Source organism: Oncorhynchus mykiss, chromosome 11 (assembly GCF_013265735.2).
Source record: "Oncorhynchus mykiss isolate Arlee chromosome 11, USDA_OmykA_1.1, whole genome shotgun sequence".
Taxonomy (NCBI): domain Eukaryota; kingdom Metazoa; phylum Chordata; class Actinopteri; order Salmoniformes; family Salmonidae; genus Oncorhynchus; species Oncorhynchus mykiss.
Genome location: NC_048575.1, coordinates 51608921 through 51628029, shown reverse-complemented (window position 1 = coordinate 51628029; position 19109 = coordinate 51608921). Strand labels below are relative to the sequence as shown.

Here is a 19109-nt window from a genome sequence, read left to right as displayed (position 1 = left end):
TCACTATGGGACTTTTGGCTCTAGTGCGCCCAGTGAAATTGTGTTTAAGATTTGTTTTAAGTACTCTCTCCATGGTGAAAGTAGTAAGACATATGTCATTTGTTGTAAAGATCTGTGTGAGCTTATTTTACTATAATCCTAAATCAAAATATTTAATTTGACATATTAAATTATTTTATATTATGCAAATGTCCCTATGGTGGACAGAACGTGTTACTATATTAGACTAACGTTTTCACCACACTATAGTTACAGGAAATACACATCCTTTTTTACCTCAGATTGGTGATGATAGTCATCACGATTACAAAGGTGATTGCTTGAAACAGATCAATAGATTTGGTTTTGTACCGGCGTCTGTGTCATATGCGCCTGTCGGTGGCGGGACTGCAATTCATCAGACTGTTGAATGTAATTTACCAGACCAGGGTGTCAGGAAAAAAATGTGGGAACTTTTTCGACAAACTTCTCTAGCCTCAACACCACACATTGATTTGAGGGTCAAACTATCACTCAAATTAGAGCCAACCCCTGTCGTCATTTAGAGATCAATGTGAGAATATGATTCACCGAAGTTAAATCAGTAGAAAATTGTAGCATTTCCTTCTGAATCATATTCTCACATCGATTTCTAAATGGAGACAGGGGTCGGCTTTCATTTGAGTGATAATTTGACCATCAAATCGGTGTGGCATTAAAAGGTCAGAGACATTGTAGGAAGAGCGCCCACATTTGTTCTTGTCACCGTGGTCCCAGTTCCATTGATTTCAATACAAATACCAATGATTAATTTGCGTGTGCCATTGATTACAGTAGAACAAGCTAATTCCAGTCTAGAGCTTTAACGGTACTAATTTAGTAAAATACAAGTTCTGAACAAGTGTATAGGAAGCAATGTTGATATCTTGTTTTTTTTTAAATATCCCGACTTACATCAGCATATTGATTATGCATTTGTACACTTAAAACCAGTGTGTGGACACTGATAAATGAAAAATTAAGGAAGTAGCAACAGTATCATATTCAACTTATGTTTTAGGAATATTAAAAATGGTACTAACATTTTTCAAAAGGATTCTACTTAAAATCAGGCAAATACTCCTGAATGAGCACAAAATCGTGCTATAATGTATTGATTTTGATAAGGGAAATCCCCAAAATGTGTTTGTCCTTCCTACCAGTGGCCTGTGCCGTGTGGAACATAGAACAGATGCTGCCTGACTACCAGGGTCCTGCTGGGATATATGAAGTAACATAGCAGAGGTCAGGGGTCAACATGCCTAACTATCGGTGACCTCTACACACATCAGCCAGTTTATTAGGAACACCACCCCATTCGCAAAAATTCAAATCGCTCCTACAGACAGTGAGTCAGGGGGCCGTGGCTTGCTATATAAAGCAGACAGGCATCCGCTACTGTTCGATTGAACAAAACTAGTGACCTAAGCGACTGAGCGTGGTATGATCGTCAGTGCCAGGAACACTGGCTCCAGTATATTAAAAATGGCCGCCCTCATGGGCTTTTCACACACAACAGTGTCTAGGGTTGAGCGAGAATGGTGCAATAAACAAAAACCATTCCAGTCAGCGGAAGTCCTGTGGTTGAAAACAGCTCTTTGTCGAAGGAGAATGGCAAGAATTGTGCAAGCTAATAGGTGTGCCACAAACAAACAAATAATGTCACAGTACAACAGTGGTGTGCAGAACCGCATCTCGGAACGCAAAAATCGTCGATCCTTGTCACGGATGTGCTATCGCAGCAGACAACCACATCGGGTTCCACTCCTTTCAGCTAAAAACAAGAAGAAGCAGCTCCAGTGGGCACACGGTCAGCGACACTGGACAATGGAGTGGAAAAACATTGCCTGGAACATGACAGCGAGTTCAGTTAACTTGAGAGTCCTGCACAGTCCCCAGACCTCAACCCAATAAAGCATATTTGTGATGAGATGGAACGGGCTGTTGGCAGAATGAATGTACCACTGTCCAATTTGTAGCAACTGCATGATACCATCGCGTCAGCATGGACCAACATTCATGTGGAAAGTTTGACACCTTGTAGAATGCCCTGAGGAATTCAGGCAGTTCTGGAGAGAAAGGGGGGTCTGACCTGGTACTAGATGTACCTAATAAAAACTGTCGGGTGAGTATATGCTGGACAAAACATCTGTAATGTTGGATAATTCAAATAATACGTAAAGTAGACAAGTACAGTTGAAGTCGGAAGTTTACATACACTTAGGTTGGAGTCAAGTAAATCTTGTTTTTCAACCACTCCACAAATGTATTGTTAACAAACTATAGTTTTGGCAAGTCGGTTAGGACATCTACTTTGTGCATGACAAGTAATTTTTCCAACAATTGTTTACAGGCAGATTATTTCACTGTATCACAATTCCAGTGGGTCAGAAGTTTACACACACTAAGTTGACTGCCTTAAAACAGCTTGGAAAATCCCAGAAAATGTCATGGCTTTAGAAGCTTCTGATAGGCTAATTGACATAATTTGAGTCAATTGGAGATGTACCTGTGGAGGTACTTCATGGCCGACCTTCAAACTCAGTGCCTCCTTGCTTGACATCATGGGAAAATCAATAGAAGTCAGCCAAGACCTCAGAAAAAAATTCTAGACCTCCACAAGTCTGGTTCATCCTTGGGAGCAATTTCCAAATGCCTGAAGGTTGTTCATCTGTACGAACAATAGTATGCAAGTATAAACACCATAGGACCAAGCAGCCATCATACCACTCAGGATGGAGACTCATTCTGTCTCCTAGAGATGAACGTATTTTGGTAAGAAAAGTGCAAATCAATCCCAGAACAGCAAAGGACCTTGTGAAGATGCTGGAGGAAACAGGTACAAAAGTATCTATATCCACAGTAAAAACGAGTCCTATATCGACATAACCTGAAAGGCCGCTCAGCAAGGAAGGAGCCACTGTTCCAAAACCACCATTAAAAACCAGATTACGGTTTGCAACTGCACATGGGGACAAAGATCATACTTTTTGGAGAAATGTCCTCTGGTCTGATGAAACAAAAATAGAACTGTTTAGCCATAATGAACATTGTTATGTTTGGAGGAAAAAGGGGGAGGCTTGCAAGCCGAAGAACACCATCCCAACCGTGAAGCACAGGGTGGCATCATCATGTTGAGGGACTGGTGCACTTCACAAAATAGATGGCATCATGAGGAGGGACAATTATTATGGATATACAGTGCCCTGCGAAAGTATTCGGCCCCCTTGAACTTTGCAACCTTTTGCCACATTTCAGGCTTCAAACATAAAGATATAAAACTGTATTTTTTTGTAAAGAATCAACAACAAGTGGGACACAATCATGAAGTGGAACGACATTTATTGGATATTTCAAACTTTTTTAACAAATCAAAAACTGAAAAATTGGGCGTGCAAAATTATTCAGCCCCTTTACTTTCAGTGCAGAAAACTCTCTCCAGAAGTTCAGTGAGGATCTCGGAATGATCCAATGTTGACCTAAATGACTAATGATGATAAATACAATCCACCTGTGTGTAATCAAGTCTCCGTATAAATGCACCTGCACTGTGATAGTCTCAGAGGTCCGTTAAAAGCGCAGAGAGCATCATGAAGAACAAGAAACACACCAGGCAGGTCTGAGATACTGTTGTGAAGAAGTTTAAAGCCGGATTTGGATACAAAAAGATTTCCCAAGCTTTAAACATCCCAAGGAGCACTGTGCAAGCGATAATATTGAAATGGAAGGAGTATCAGACCACTGTAAATCTACCAAGACCTGGCCGTCCCTCTAAACTTTCAGCTCATACAAGGAGAAGACTGATCAGAGATGCAGCCAAGAGGCCCATGATCACTCTGGATGAACTGCAGAGATCTACAGCTGAGGTGGGAGACTGTCCATAGGACAACAATCAGTCGTATTTTGCACAAATCTGGCCTTTATGGAAGAGTGGCAAGAAGAAAGCCATTTCTTAAAGATATCCATAAAAAGTGTCGTTTAAAGTTTGCCACAAGCCACCTGGGAGACACACCAAACATGTGGAAGAAGGTGCTCTGGTCAGATGAAACCAAAATTGAACTTTTTGGCAACAATGCAAAACGTTATGTTTGGCGTAAAAGCAACACAGCTGAACACACCATCCCCACTGTCAAACATGGTGGTGGCAGCATCATGGTTTGGGCCTGCTTTTCGTCAGCAGGGACAGAGAAGATGGTTAAAATTGATGGGAAGATGGATGGAGCCAAATACAGGACCATTCTGGAAGAAAACCTGATGGAGTCTGCAAAAGACCTGAGACTGAGACGGAGATTTGTCTTCCAACAAGACAATGATCCAAAACATAAAGCAAAATCTACAATGGAATGGTTCAAAAATAAACATATCCAGGTGTTAGAATGGCCAAGTCAAAGTCCAGACCTGAATCCAATCGAGAATCTGTGGAAAGAACTGAAAACTGCTGTTCACAAATGCTCTCCATCCAACCTCACTGAGCTCGAGCTGTTTTGCAAGGAGGAATGGGAAACAATTTCAGTCTCTCGATGTGCAAAACTGATAGACATACCCCAAGCGACTTACAGCTGTAATCGCAGCAAAAGGTGGCGCTACAAAGTATTAACTTAAGGGGGCTGAATAATTTTGCACGCCCAATTTATCAGTTTTTGATTTGTTAAAAAAGTTAATATCCAATAAATGTCGTTCCACTGATCGTGTCCCACTTGTTGTTGATTCTTCACAAAAAAATACAGTTTTATATCTTTAAGTTTGAAGCCTGAAATGTGGCAAAAGGTCGCAAAGTTCAAGGGGGCCGAATACTTTCGCAAGGCACTGTATTGAAGTGACATCTCAAGACATCAGTTAGGAAGTTAAAGCTTGGTTGCAAATGGGTCTTCCAAATGGACAATGACCCCAAACATGCTTCCAAAGTTGTGGCAAAATGGCTTAAGGACAACAAAGTCAAGGTATTGGAGTGGCCATCACAAAGCCCTGACCTCAATCCCATAGAAAATTTGTGGGCAGAATTGAAAAGGTGTGTGCGAGCAAGGAGGCCTACAAACCTGACTCAGTTACACCAGCTCTGTCAGGAGGAATGGGCCAAAATTCACCCAATTTATTGTGGGAAGCTTGTGGAAGGCTACCCGAAACATTTGACCCAAGTTAAACAATTTAAAGGCAATACACTCAATTACTATTTGGTAGCATGTAAACTTCTGACCCACTGGGAATGTGATGAAAGAAATAAAGGCTGAAATAAATCACTATGTGAAAAACTGAGTTTAAATGTAGTTGGCTAAGGTGTATGTAAACTTCTGACTTCAACTGTTCAGTGCAATCGGAAAGTATTCAGACCCCTTGACACATTTTGTTACGTTACAGCATTATTCTAAAATTGAATAGTCCCCCCTCCTCTCATCAATTTACACGCAATATCCCAGAATGACAAAACCAGTTTTTGCTTTTAGACATTTTTGCAAATGTATATTTAAAAAAAAAAACTGAAATATTACATTTACATAAGAATTCAGACCCTTTATGCAATACTTTGTTGAAGCACTACAAGCTTGGCACACCTATATTTGGGGAGTTTCTCCCAATCTTCTCTGCAGATCCTCTCAAGCTCTGTTTGGTTGGATGGGGAGCATAGCCATTTACAGGTCTCTCCAGAGATGTTCGATCGGGTTCAAGTCCGGGCCAGTCAAGGATATTCAGAGACTTGTCCCAAAGCCACTCCTGTGTTGTCTTGGCTCTGTGCTTAGGTCATTGTCCTATTGGAAGGTGAACCTTCACCCCAGTCTGAGGTCCTGAGCGCTCTGGAGAAGTTTTTCATCAAGGATCTCTCTGTACTTTGCTACGTTCCTCTTTCCCTCAATCCTGACAAGTCTACGAGTCCCTGCCTCTGAAAAATATCCCCACAGCATGATGCTGTCACCACCATGCTTCACCGTAGGATGGTGCCAGGTTTCCTCCAGACCTGACGCTTGGCATTGAGACCAGAGTTCAATACTGGTTTCATCAGACCAGAGAATCTTGTTTCTCATGGTCAGAGTCCTTTAGGTGCCTTTTGGAAACTACAAGGTGGCTGTCATGTGCCTTTTACTGAGGAGTGGCTTCCGTCTGGCCACTACCATAAAGGCCTGATTGGTGGAGTACTGCAGAGATGGTTGTCCTTCTGGAAGGTTCTCCCATATCCACAGAGGAACTCTGGAGCTCTGTCAGAGTGACCATCGGGTTCTTGGTCACCTCCCTGACCAAGGCCCTTCTCCCCTGATTGCTCAATTTGGCTCAATGAGTCTTGGTGGTTCCAAACTTCTTCCATTTAAGAATGACGGAGGTCTCGGTTCTTGGGTACCTTCAATGCTGCAGACATTTGTTTGGTACCCTTCCGCAGATCTGTGCCGACACAATCCTGTCTCGGAGCTCTACAGACAATTCCTTTGACCTCATGGCTTGGTTTTTGCTGTGGGACCTTATATAGACAGGTTTGTACCTTTCCAAATCATGTCCAATCAATTTAAATTTACCACAAGTGGACTCCAATCAAGTTGTAGAAACATCTCAAGGATGGTCAATGCAAACAGGATGGACCTGAGCTCAATTTCGAGTCTCATTGCAGAGGGTCTGAATACTTATGTAAATAAGGTATCTGTTTTTATTTTTTATAAATTTGCAAACTTTTCTAAAAACCTGTTATCATTTGTCATTATGGGGTATTGTGTGTAGATTGTTGAGGGCTTTTTGTTTTTAATCCATTTTAGAAGAAGGGTGTTCGATAACAAAATGTGGAAAAAGTCAAAGGGTCTGAATACTTTCCCGAATGCCCTGTAGCATCTCAGACATTTAAATGATTAGTTAAAGAAGACCTCTGGATGGTCCTTTCCCTATCCCATTACTTAGTGTGTTTTGTTGCCATCGACACCATGCAAAGGTTGTAATTAAAAGGTAGACTTAGCGATATGACGTAGACGCAGAAAGTAAACAGCATAGTGGGTCAATTTCCGCAACAACTAAGAGCATTGAAGCGCGAGGCTCCACCTCTGCTGTTTAGTTCCCGTGGCTCCCACGTTGTGAACAGCGTGAAGTGAACCCCTGCACATGCACAGATACTGTGTGTGACAGAGTGAAGTGTTGCATCTCGCTCAGCTCAATATCTGCGGTGCTGCTCGTGGCAACGTCATTTCGCTGAGTCTACCTTTAAAAGGTCTGCCTGCTAATCCCTATACCTAGCCTAATGAAAGGGGAGTGTTGATGACTCATGCTACCTTCCCTCTCCACACAGCAGTCTTCTTAATTTTCTAATGCACCGTTCCACATGTGGTCATGAGAAGCTGTAGACCAGGCTACAGTCTGACCACGGTAAAAGAGGAAGCTCCGAAGGGTATTCATGTTCCCGTCACTTTCCCCTGGTGTTAAGGTCAATCTCTGGCTCCTCTTAACAGCCTCTCCAGACCATTTTACCGTGACTTCTATTAACCAGACAGCATAACGCAGATTCCCAGCAGTCAATTCAGGACATGCCTCAAGGTTAGCTGCCACAGTGCAGTTCAAAACTCAAACGCAAGGGCAATGCAAACATGCCGAAAATTGTAGCTTAACTGTTGGTTGGTACCCTTAGTCTTTATTGACACTGTGAAATGTCTAAATGAATTGATAATGTTGAACAACAATATAGGCTAAATGAACAGCAGGTTATTTACTGCAAACTGCCCTCTTCTCAAGTACATACAATTCCCTCCGCCTCATTCATCCAAAACCCAGCCAAACATTGTGCCTCCTTGCTGACCCGACACTCACCAAAAGACCCCACAGTGACAGCAAACGCTGGCCAGGCCCACACAAAATGTCACATGCCATGCTGGGTGTCTGGAATCCCAGGCCATGGAGGGTGCTGATGGGTAGTGTCTGCACATTAGGCTTGGAGGGGTGGGATCACCATCTACCACCGACTTCCCTACAAGGTCATCTTGCTGTCCAAACAATAGGAACAGCTGAGCAATCCTCCCCCCTCATCCTTCACCCAACCCAACACTGACAGGCCCCTATCAACATGCACCAGCCAGGGACCAGAACCCCCAGATTCCTGCAGAAATGCAACACCTCTGCCTACAGACCACATTATGCTGATGCAACGGCAGTTGCATTTATGGCCAATGTTGAGCTATTCAGGGAGAAGAGAACCATCTCTTTAATTTCCCTGAAGTTCTGAGATAAATTAAGTGACTATGGGTAGAGAGATAAGTGAATCTCGTAGCAGGAGAGGCAGCAGTCAACCACGGTGCTGTGAGGGACAGGCTAAAAGGCGCAGCTCATCAGACCAGCATTTTCCCTGGTGGCGTCATGTAAAAATCTCCCCTGCGTGAAGAAGATTCTTCCCAATCGTTCTGATTGTGCTCGGATTTCTCCCAGCGTGAAAATGTTCCGAGTTGAATAATCACACGAGCAGCTCTTTACACTATGTGGATGGCTAAGCAAGTGTGGATGTTTTGCTCACTTCCCTGAGCTTGAAGAACTGTTCTGTGGGCACACGTATTTGCTTCACACATCTGCCAATCAATGGTGGCCAGGAGTATTGACACTGACCAAATCAGAAGCTTGTTGAGGTGTGAGGTCAGCATATAAAACACAGACTCACACGTCAAAGTGCTGAGGGTTGATGTGAGGAGAGATTTTTTGCGATTGCAAAGACTTGGGCGCTACGGGAGGGTGTGAGAGACATCCGGCCGTGCTCAGACTCGAGGCTGTATTCGCTGCCAAAGGTGCTTCAACAAAGTACTGAGTAAAGGGTCTGAATACCTATGTAAATGTGATATTTCCCAAAAAATAAATTATACATAACATTTTGAACTGTTTTTGTTTTGTCATTATGGGGTAGTGTGTAGATTAATGAGGGGAAATAACTATTACATTCATTTTAGAATAAGGCTGTGACGTAATAAAATGTGGAAAAAGTCAAGGGGTCTGAATACTTTCTGAATAGACTATCTTGGTTGTAAAATAGTTGCTATTAAGCTCAAAATGGAGAGTTGAGAAATAAAATGATACCTCTGACAAGATATCGGTTTGTTTAATCTAATTAAACAATCAGGACCCTTTTTCTCCGGGAAAGGAAAGCGAGTGACTCGTTCGACATCGCAGCAGGCCCCAGCGAAACATGTACAGGCAGGAATCATGAGAATAATGTATTTTACTGTTTGACCAAATAAAGGTTTTAAGCCACCTAAAAAAAACACATTAAGGTGAGGTGACCATGTAGAATGGGCAGCTCCCACCGATGAGTTGAATTAAAACATTAATTCGCACAGCCAAGTCAAAGGGTCTGGAACCCAGCCTGGAACAGCAGTCAAGGAAAGCTGACATCACATAGCTGCAGATTAGTTTAGTAAGAACAGCAGTGACAGCAAACCTCAGCACAGCATCCCTGTATCGACAGTGCTGGGTCAGACAGCTTGGGATGGTCAAGGATGAACTATAGTACACAGATACAGCAGGAGGACAGCCAGCCCAGCCAGAGGATGTACTGAAAAATGCATTAGCTACAATCAAAACAGTAATGAAAAGCAACACTGGGCTATAATCTTCCAGACAGTAAACACATCTGCAGAGAGTAAAGCGCCATCTCTAGACTGTGGATGTCCCATGTGGGCTTATGAGAGTTGAGAAGGAGAGTGCCAACTGTGTCTACCTCCAGAGAGCTTACAGGAGCTAGGAAGGAGAAATGGGCTCGGAGTGGAGCGGAGCGAGAGGCTGTCAGACAGGCAGGGCCAGAGATGGCCCGTTTAGTATTCTGCTCACAGCTCAGCCAGTCACTGCAGCCTGCGTCCTCTGCCTCAGCAGTGAGCTGGCATCTGCGTCACAACCAGCCCTCCTGCTGGCAGGGGGGGGGGGGTCACACTGGAACTTTGGGCAAAAAACATTCAGAAACAAACATCACAGAAACCAATATAAAAAGGTCTCTGCAGATTTGACCCATATGCCCTCTTTTAGGTGAGCTTCTCCATCTCCACCTGACAGCATGCACAACGCATCACTCAGACAATATCTGCTTTACCAGCCACTCTCTGGAAGTCTGCTTTCCGAGCAAGGATGTTAGCCATTTTCCTGGGTGAACATAGAGCACACAACCAATCATGCCCACACTGAACAATCATAGGAGGCATAGAGGCTGGAATTCACACAGCAGGACCAGTCTTTGACAAAAATTCATGTGCATCAAATAATGGCAGAAATATACAGAATACCCACTAAGACTTCCAGGTCCCACTTAGATAACCATACTATTACATCTACCCCCCGAACCTAATTTTCCATCACTAACTAACACAATTGGTTTAATAGAAATTTGCGAGCAGCAAATGCACGCAGTGTTGATGGTGCCCTTCTCAAGGTGACTTTGGAGCCCTGCCAAAAACTGTCCCACACTGCAACAATGTTCCCCAGAGAGGGGGTGGGTGGGGTGGGCACCAGACACCGGCCATCTTCACTACTGTCACTGCCTGCTATAAATACACCATGATTTTATAATCTAGACAGGCTATCCAGGCTTAAAATAAACCCACCACTTTGCGCAAAAAAACACAGCATCACCTCAACGGCTTAGGGTTAAACGAAGTATCATGATAACGTTAGCCCTTCAAGGACTCCAGCATTCAACTCGACATCATTTAAATACGTCCATCCCACGCTGCACTGCAGCCAGGTGCTGCCCAGGACGCATTCCTCTCAAAACCGTGACGTCTCACTCTTCGCTAAAGTGCTAGAGTCACTGTCTTTGGGTGAGTCATACCAGCCTCTTTTACCAGCTGCACTGAGAAAACGGGAGACAAGCCACTCAAAGGTTGAGTTTACCGGCTCCAAGGGGATGTTCTAGCTACGGTTGAACCGCATGCAAGACTCATCAAGGTGGTGTGTTCAGTGCACCCTGGTGAGTTAAGCACCCCCAGGAAAAATGAGCACATGATCTGAGAGGCCTTTAGCAGCACTAGTGCCTAGTCATCTGGGACAATGGGTTAATAGAAACATCCCAAAATACACCACTCCTGTAGGGTGAGTCACCTCTGCAGTGGGACTAGGGGAAGAGGGGAATTGAAATGAGCTTTTACTGCTAAAACGTCAGCCTGACCTTGCCTGGACTCATGAGCCCTTTTAAAAATAGCATTTATCTGAATGAGGAGTCATAAAAAGCAAAGGCTAAAAACAATGCTGTTTTGCGTAAAAGGAGATCAGGACTGTCCTTTTTTTCTACAGTGCTAAACTATTTAAGGGAAATATTTTTCTAACAAAGAATAATAACCGTTTTAATTCAACCTTAAACAATACTTATTCATAAGCAAACTTACTGAATTATCAGAAATAGTATAGGCTTAATGCATTCTAAATCACAGAGAAAGACAGGGCTACCTTACCAGAAACCTCTACGATGTCTCCTGGCACAATTTCTTTGGCCTTGATCCTCTGAACGGTCTTCCTGTCCTGGCGGTAGACCTTGCCCATCTCAGGCTCGTACTCTTTTAGGGCTTCAATGGCATCCTCAGCATTGCGTTCCTGTGTAGATAAGAAATGTTGAGCGTTTGCTCACATATTTGAACTTGATGATCTGACGACATTATAGATGCCAATTCAAATAAGCCCATTTAACTTTTTCATTATCCCGCAAACTGCAGATATGTGGGTTCATTTAAAGGCACAAACTTCAACAGCCTAACCATGCTACTTTGTTTTGTTAACTGATGGATGGGGCTGGTGAAATATAACCCGTTTTGAATTCAAAGACAGCAGGAGATCTTAGAGATTGTGCCTTTAATACATGACAAGGACCAGGCGATTTGCCTTCGCATATTTTAAAATCTGAAAATATATTTTTTAAGTGCAATATGCAGAAATCGCTACACCATTTCATGGTTGCTAAAATTCGAATCATTTTCCTAATTATTGTACAATCTAAAACGCTGTGAAATATCTTTCGGCAGACATAGGTGGGTTAATTTAAAGGCACAAATCATAGAAATAGCAAACATAGAACAGATCTACAGCTTCATATACCTGCTTTCAATTAGAATAACAGATATATAACTAATGTCTATGTGAATTTGGTCAGGTTGCCAAAAAAATAAAAGTTACATATGGCATCTGAATAAACTTAAGAAAACAGAAGTGCAAGTAGTAAACATTGTGTCCGTCACATATACTAGTAATTTATGAAAACAGCAGCTAAATAAGAACCTTCACACCGTGAATAGAATGCTTAGTTCTAAAGTCCACATTTCTAGGCCAACTTCAACGTATCAGTTAGTGAGAGCCTACCAGGGCAGGGATGGCCAGTTGCATCACTTCCTGTTGAGTAAGTCTACTCCATGGCATACACTGGCTTAGCTTACTGGACATTCCTCCTAGGGGCTGCCTGGCAGTGCAAGCAAAGTCAACCAGCGTGACAAAAGGTCTGACAAGAAAATGGGCATCGAAACAGAGTAAAAGAGACAACTACCAACTTGTGGATTGAATTGCCTATCATTTTTTCCATTCTTTGACTACACAGAAATTCTTTATGGACTGGATTCAAATGTTCAAGACCATTTGCTCCCAAACATGCCATCTATGGAATGTTAAACTCCAACAGACTGAGGAAATGTAACCTAGTTCTGGACAAACTCATGCAGGAATTTAGACCGAATGAATAAATCCTAAGGGAGCATCCAGCCAATTTGTGTTGGTAGTTGCTACAGACAAATTTATCTTTGCAAAGACTGCAAACATTAGAGAATGGCTAAGAGACCATGGGTGTAAACATAATTAAAGCAACAGACGTGAAGTCTGAGCAAGAGGAGAGGTTGTCACTTTGGTCACGCCTAAACCTTCTCAAATGTAGTCAGTGACCCACTTACTTCCTTGCCCCATTTTTCATCTACCATTGAACAGCAAGTCCTTAAAAAAGGAAAGCATAAAACTGCCATGTGGCCAATGAACAGCATGTATGAGACTTGTGGATTCTCCTACCTACAACTCTTTATGGTAGCGGTTTTACCTATAGTCGCTAGCTAGTTGCATACAATAAATATTCCTTTCCACAGCCTGCACCAAAACAAGAGTTTCTGAATCCTGTCACTGACATTGCAACGCCACACTGAACATCGACGTTCAAAATACTGTAAAAGATGTCTAAATTACATCATGCAATTTGCTCACCTGCCACACACCCACGATGGCATTGGCTATAAGAATGAGTAAGATTACAAAAGGCTCCACAAAGGCTGTGATTGTTTCTTCTCCATCCTCGAACAAGGCCAAGACCTAAAGGTAAACAAGACAACGATGATCCATTACTGACATGATTCCACATAGGAGATAGCACAGGAGTAATAAACAACATCCCTCCCCCTGGTTACGCCTCCTACTATGCATTTAAGCGATCATAATCATGTTAAGAAAACTGTTGTGAATTAAGGTTAAACTAAATGTCCACGGAGAATGTGTATGCATTCTGATACGACTGGTTAACTTAGCAGTGGTAGAAATGCATAGAAATTTACATTTTGTTGAGTGAGCTCCATTTTTTGCAAAAACAACAAGATGAACATACAAAAAGTTACATCGGAAGATTTACAGCAGGATATCAGTGCAAGAGTAACACATTTAAACAAGATGGATACAACACATTTATTTAGATGTTATAACATTTTTAAGAAAACGGACAACATTTTCGAAGTTCAAAAGCAATGTGCTAAAGGTGCAACACAGAATTTTGTTGAATTTTTGAATTGTAATTTCAGAAAATGTCCATAATATAGCTGCAGTAATAGCGGAATGATAGTGTTTCACAGTATTACTTACCCACCAGTGTTTTGATTGGCTGTGATATTAGCCTATTGATTTCTCCCGTCAGATATCCGTTTTACAGCTGTTTGAAGCTAGTGGACCGGAACAGAAAGTAACTTTGTTTTTTTCCGGTTTTGGTCCACCAGCTTCAAACAGCTGTAAAAAAAAAAAAAGTATTTGTTCTTATTCAAAATATATTTCACAACGATTTAGATGGTACAATGATTCCCTACACTAGTCAGTGCCTATTGTCTCACAAACAGAAATTGAGCAAACAGTGTAGAATTTTTGCAACCAGACTTTTTGCAACCATTTTCATAAGATAACACAGTCACAAAGTCAGAACATTTTTGACAGATGTCGCTCAGGCAGGAGCCCTAAATAGGCGAAAATCACAACCAATCACAACACTGGTGGGTATGTAACACTGTGAAAACACCATCATTCCATTATTAGCGCCAGATATATTGTGGCCATTTTCTGAAATTACAATGCAAAAATTCTAACAAGTAGCACCTTTCAAATACCATAAACCTCATCGTAATCTAGCACCGTGATTTTATTTTGAGTGATTATTTAACTAGAGTTTGCTGTACTGAGCAATACATAGCTCTTTATAAACGCACATTGCTGAATTAAAGTTCCAAATGAAATCTGTTTTTATATCATTTATGGTCAATTTTGCACATAAGACATTTGAAATTCGAAAACTTAAACCGAACACCGAAAATACAGTTAGACTACAATTTATAACAGATCGTCTTGATGTGTTGCTGTATGTCATTTCAGTGTCAGCACATAACAGTACATTTGGACAAATTAATCAATGGCCCTCCGTAGCCATAAGTATCATGCATAGAATGCATGTCAAATATGAGCAGTTGAAACAAACAGCCAGCCAGCACCTTACCACCTCAAACAAACCAGTTACCAGGACTACTGCTGCAGTAATCGGTCACTTTACATAGCCATTCTCCAACTCTGCAGTCTTCCTCCCTCACAAACCGGAGATAAAAACACTCTTCTGGGAGCAAGACTAATTTGCATGTTATCTACTGAGAATAAGAGCACACGGCACGTGTTGCACAAATTCACTTGAACGGGACAAAGCCACATCATGAACACACTGCTACAAGTTCTGCTGCACCCGCTTGTTATTTCAGTAGCCTACTACTCGCACTCATTTGGATCTGATTTAACTGACAACCGACCAAAAGTATGGGAGTGAGGTACATGGGAGAAGGGGTGGTGCATTCGTCTGGGGAATGCCCTCCCACTGAAGGTCAGAGCCCAAATTTGGTCTTGAGTGGTGCCCTGTCCCCGTCAGACAGCAACCACCAACATCACCATATCGCAAGGCTGGGCACTGCATACCAGCTCCTCTAGCAGACTGACACACACTGGGATTATAGATTACAGCTCTTGACACCTCCATACTGGCCTCAAAAGGACCTCATCTCCTCAAGCCAATGTACATAGTATCTGACACTACATTGTAAACCGTTCCAGTGCAAAAACATCCATCTGTCCACAGATGAATATGAATAGTAAACACTGATGTAGCAGTACACTGCTAATACTGCAGAAAAATAGGCTAGATCACTGTATGCTGTCAGTTACATTTCTATCAAACCATTTAGCTTGTGGATAGGCTTCTTACTCCAAATAACGAGGCAGAGGAGAGGAAGTGATTACACTGCGAGAGTAAAAGACGACTCAAATGTCTTGTTAGACACATGGTGATAGCAACTCGAGTCAAGCAACTGCTGTCATCACCATTCCTCAAATGTGTAGCTAGCCTTCTCAGCTGTTTGGCTGCCTGATCTGTGAATGTAACCTCAGCCTAGGCATTCAAACAGAAGACATTTGCACTTGCTGTCCACACGTCTCATGCCATTAAGCCAAACATACACTTTCCCTTTCCATGCCAGACAGCCCACTCCTCCTGGTGTGCTTTCATCAGCAACTCTGAACAGCAAGCAGATGATTTAAGAGTTTGTTTCTATGACAACTTAACGCTGCATGTCCGGGTGGGGGATTGTCACCTCTATGTAATAAACCAAAACAATCTAATACATTCACAATACTCTTCAATACAGCGGTCACTGTAAAGGATTGTGAACAAATTCCAGGCCCATGGCAAGCAGCAGCAGTACTAGAGTCTAAGCGATATACTTACAAAAGATATACAAGCTGCCAGCAGAAGAATTCGTACAAGTAAATCTTCAAATTGTTCAACAACAAGCTCCCATAGAGACTTCCCTGTGGAATGAAAGAGATGTACAAATACATCAAATCAAGAAGAATTTGTAGCACATAGTTTGTTGTAACAGTTCAATCTTTTTAATTATGTGTTGTTATTACCTTCTTCAGCAGGTAACTCTGAAGATGGGCCAATCCAAAGTGCATACAGGGAAAAGAGAACACACCATTACATGAGTAATGTTTTAGTAGCTAATGCTGTTAAATTTTGACAATCAAACATATGGCACTGCAATTTGTTTATCTCCACCCCATTTGACTCCCAATGACCCCCTATGACTACCACTAAACCCCATATGTCCTGGTTCAGATTTAGCAAAGCTACAACTTTGCTATAGGCAACATGGAAAAACAGGGTTTTGATTTAATTGCATTCACCGAGTGAAACCCCAGTCTTGTGTTCGGCTGAGTCATTAACAGTAGCAAGTCGTAGATGGTAAGCATATTGCACAATCAATGTTTGAATTCATGGTGGTGACACATTAGGTAACTTTTTGAACCCATGTTCTCAGAGGTCACCTTGAATGGTGTCAGACGCACCCAATCTATTTTATGTCATCCAGTAGACGCTTTCATGGGCTTAAATCGGTAATCGAGCCTCGTTTCTTGTGTTTACAGCCAGGAAAAACTACAGAACCCAGGATTCTATGAACCGGCTTGCGTTAGCTAACTAGCATCATTAACTGTTAGCTAGCTAGGCCTGTGCCATGCCATGGCGAGCGGCTATGCTGTCCCAAATGTCCTAGACTAGCCATCACATCAGAATGCCAAGGCACACGTCAACGGTCTATACTTGTATACCTGGTTTAAAATACCCCTTACACTAATATAACAATTCCCCCATGTAACTGACTACTTTCTAGCTAGTTTGTACAAGATTGAAACCCACGAGGTTGTCTACGATGACATCAGCCAAATTAATTCAGTCCATGACGGAGCGGAGTGATGGGGCTGACATTTACCCCAATGTGTAACTCCTAGGTAACTTTAGCTAACAGTGGGACTAAATGATGGTATCATGTTCCCTCATGAGTGACATATAGTGAACATTAGCTAAATAGCTACTGGTACTACTAGTAAAGGTGTAGAGGTTCACATACCGTTCGAGCCCCATTTCTCCTTTTGACGTTTCACCTGGTCCAAACCAAGTCCAGTGCTTTCGTTGACAGAGAAATGGCTATAAACTTCTTCAACACTCTTTGTGTGAGCGTTATCCATGGTGGTTGGTGGGCTTCTTGTCACTTGTACTTTGTTTTCTCAGCCGCCTCAGTCTCTTTAAAATTAAAACCTTTCAGCAGTAATACAGTTTACCAACTGTGAAATATGCATTCACAGAAAGGCCAGATGTCGATGATACGAGTAAGAAATTGTCCGTAAGTTGTTAGGCTGATAAACGAGCTAATTGGAACGAAAAAATGACTCTTCCTCCCTCAATAAATGTTACTTTGGGTGTCCTCTTATCTCCCCAAAAAATGGTGGAAAAGAGCGCTGCAATCAGCCGGTCCAATCCTTGCGCTGACCTAAATCCACCTCTCCCGGCACAATTCACAGCTTCAGTGGTAACAAACTGTAGCGCTGATCTGATTTTGTTGAAAGTGCCTCAACACTAGGTCGTCATTAGTTACCACAGCCACAAAGTCAGAAGGCCCGCCTACTCGACCAATCAGATGAGGGAATGTGATGACAGTCAAAGTCAGAAGATTCGAATACTTGACCAATCATATGAGGGAGTGTGATGACGCGTATGCCGGTTTACAGTTCGTTGGAAACGACCAATCAGATGAGGGAGTATGATGACGATTATGCCGACTGTCTTGCAGAAGCAGACGAGAGACGCATTTATTTTATCTAGATTTGGTTCATCAAAGATTTGGTTATTTATTATCTATATTAAAACCAACCGTTCTAAATGCAAAGTGGTAATTGGATGTTTTATTCAAAAACTCATCTTGCAAGCTTATCAAGATGTTTGCCCTTACTCATAGTTACTTGTCTTAACCCAAAATAGGTTTACTCCAACATCTGCATTTCTTTTTACATGGCATGTAGACAAACAAATTGGTACATCTTGATTTTAGATTTTTATTTTCAGAATCCATAAGTAATCCACAAGTAAAACGTACATGGTTTCACAGAAATGTCAATGTTTGAAATTGGCTGATTTAAGATGAACACTTCAACCCTGTTACTTTATTTGGCACCTAGGCACTTACCCGAGTGGATCTCAGTGCAAGATGCGTAACTACAGTCCCTGGTTCGAATCCAGGCTGTTTCACATCCGGCCATGATTGGGAGCCCCAAAGGGTGGCGCACAATTGGCCTGGCGTTCGGGTTTGGCCGGGTTAGGCCGTCATTGTAAATAAGAATTTGTTCTTAACTGACTTGCCTAGATAAATAAAGGTTCAATAAAAAAAATACTAGTCAATTATTTATTAAACTTAACATTGCCTTGTAGGACACCTTTTTGGTATTTTGTGCCAGTTTCCATCTCTGTACAAAGTCATAGTCTTCAAGCTCTGGAATATGGCAAAACATGTAATGATAATAATTGATTGTACTTACATGGCACTTTTCTAGACACACAAAGCTCTTTATAATATAAGGGGAATCTCACCACACTAACTTACTCTTTATTTGCATTTATTTATCTTGCCCACCCCCCCCCCCCCTCTTCTGAGGACAAATGTATATATACATTTTTTAAACATAATTTAGTTTAATATACATAATTCATACACTTTACATACATGGTACTTTTATACACAGCATTACATCATAGGAGTACAATTTAATATACAGATAACACATAAAACGGTACTCATCATTACCTACTCTTGCAATACGTGCCATGGGATCTTTAGTGATCACTGAGTTGGGACACTCGTTTAAAGTCCCATCTTCAATTTCATTGAGGAACATTCCATAGTTTGTACTTCAACATTATTAAAATTAAATGAATGTTGTGAAAGTGTATGGTTTAAACGACAGTGATCTGTCTTTGAACCGGTGATGCCACCTGGTTCATTGCAGCAGCATATTTCTCT

General features: G+C 41.9%; 1 protein-coding gene across 2 annotated transcripts in view; it reads right to left on the bottom strand.

The window, feature by feature from the left end:
• The window catches only part of LOC110535902 (sarcoplasmic/endoplasmic reticulum calcium ATPase 2), a 51451-nt gene extending 33782 nt beyond the window's left edge, over positions 1 to 17669 (bottom strand). For both annotated transcript variants that reach the window (XM_036935722.1, XM_021621269.2), the window contains exons 1-5: positions 17166 to 17669; positions 16168 to 16185; positions 15983 to 16065; positions 13174 to 13278; positions 11397 to 11535 (exon numbers count right to left, since the gene is read on the bottom strand). In XM_036935722.1, coding sequence (XP_036791617.1) covers positions 11397 to 11535; positions 13174 to 13278; positions 15983 to 16065; positions 16168 to 16185; positions 17166 to 17283 — 463 coding nt within the window. In that variant the 5' untranslated portion in view covers positions 17284 to 17669. The remainder of the gene's footprint in view (positions 1 to 11396; positions 11536 to 13173; positions 13279 to 15982; positions 16066 to 16167; positions 16186 to 17165) is intronic.
• Between the last annotated feature and the right edge of the window lie 1440 nt (positions 17670 to 19109).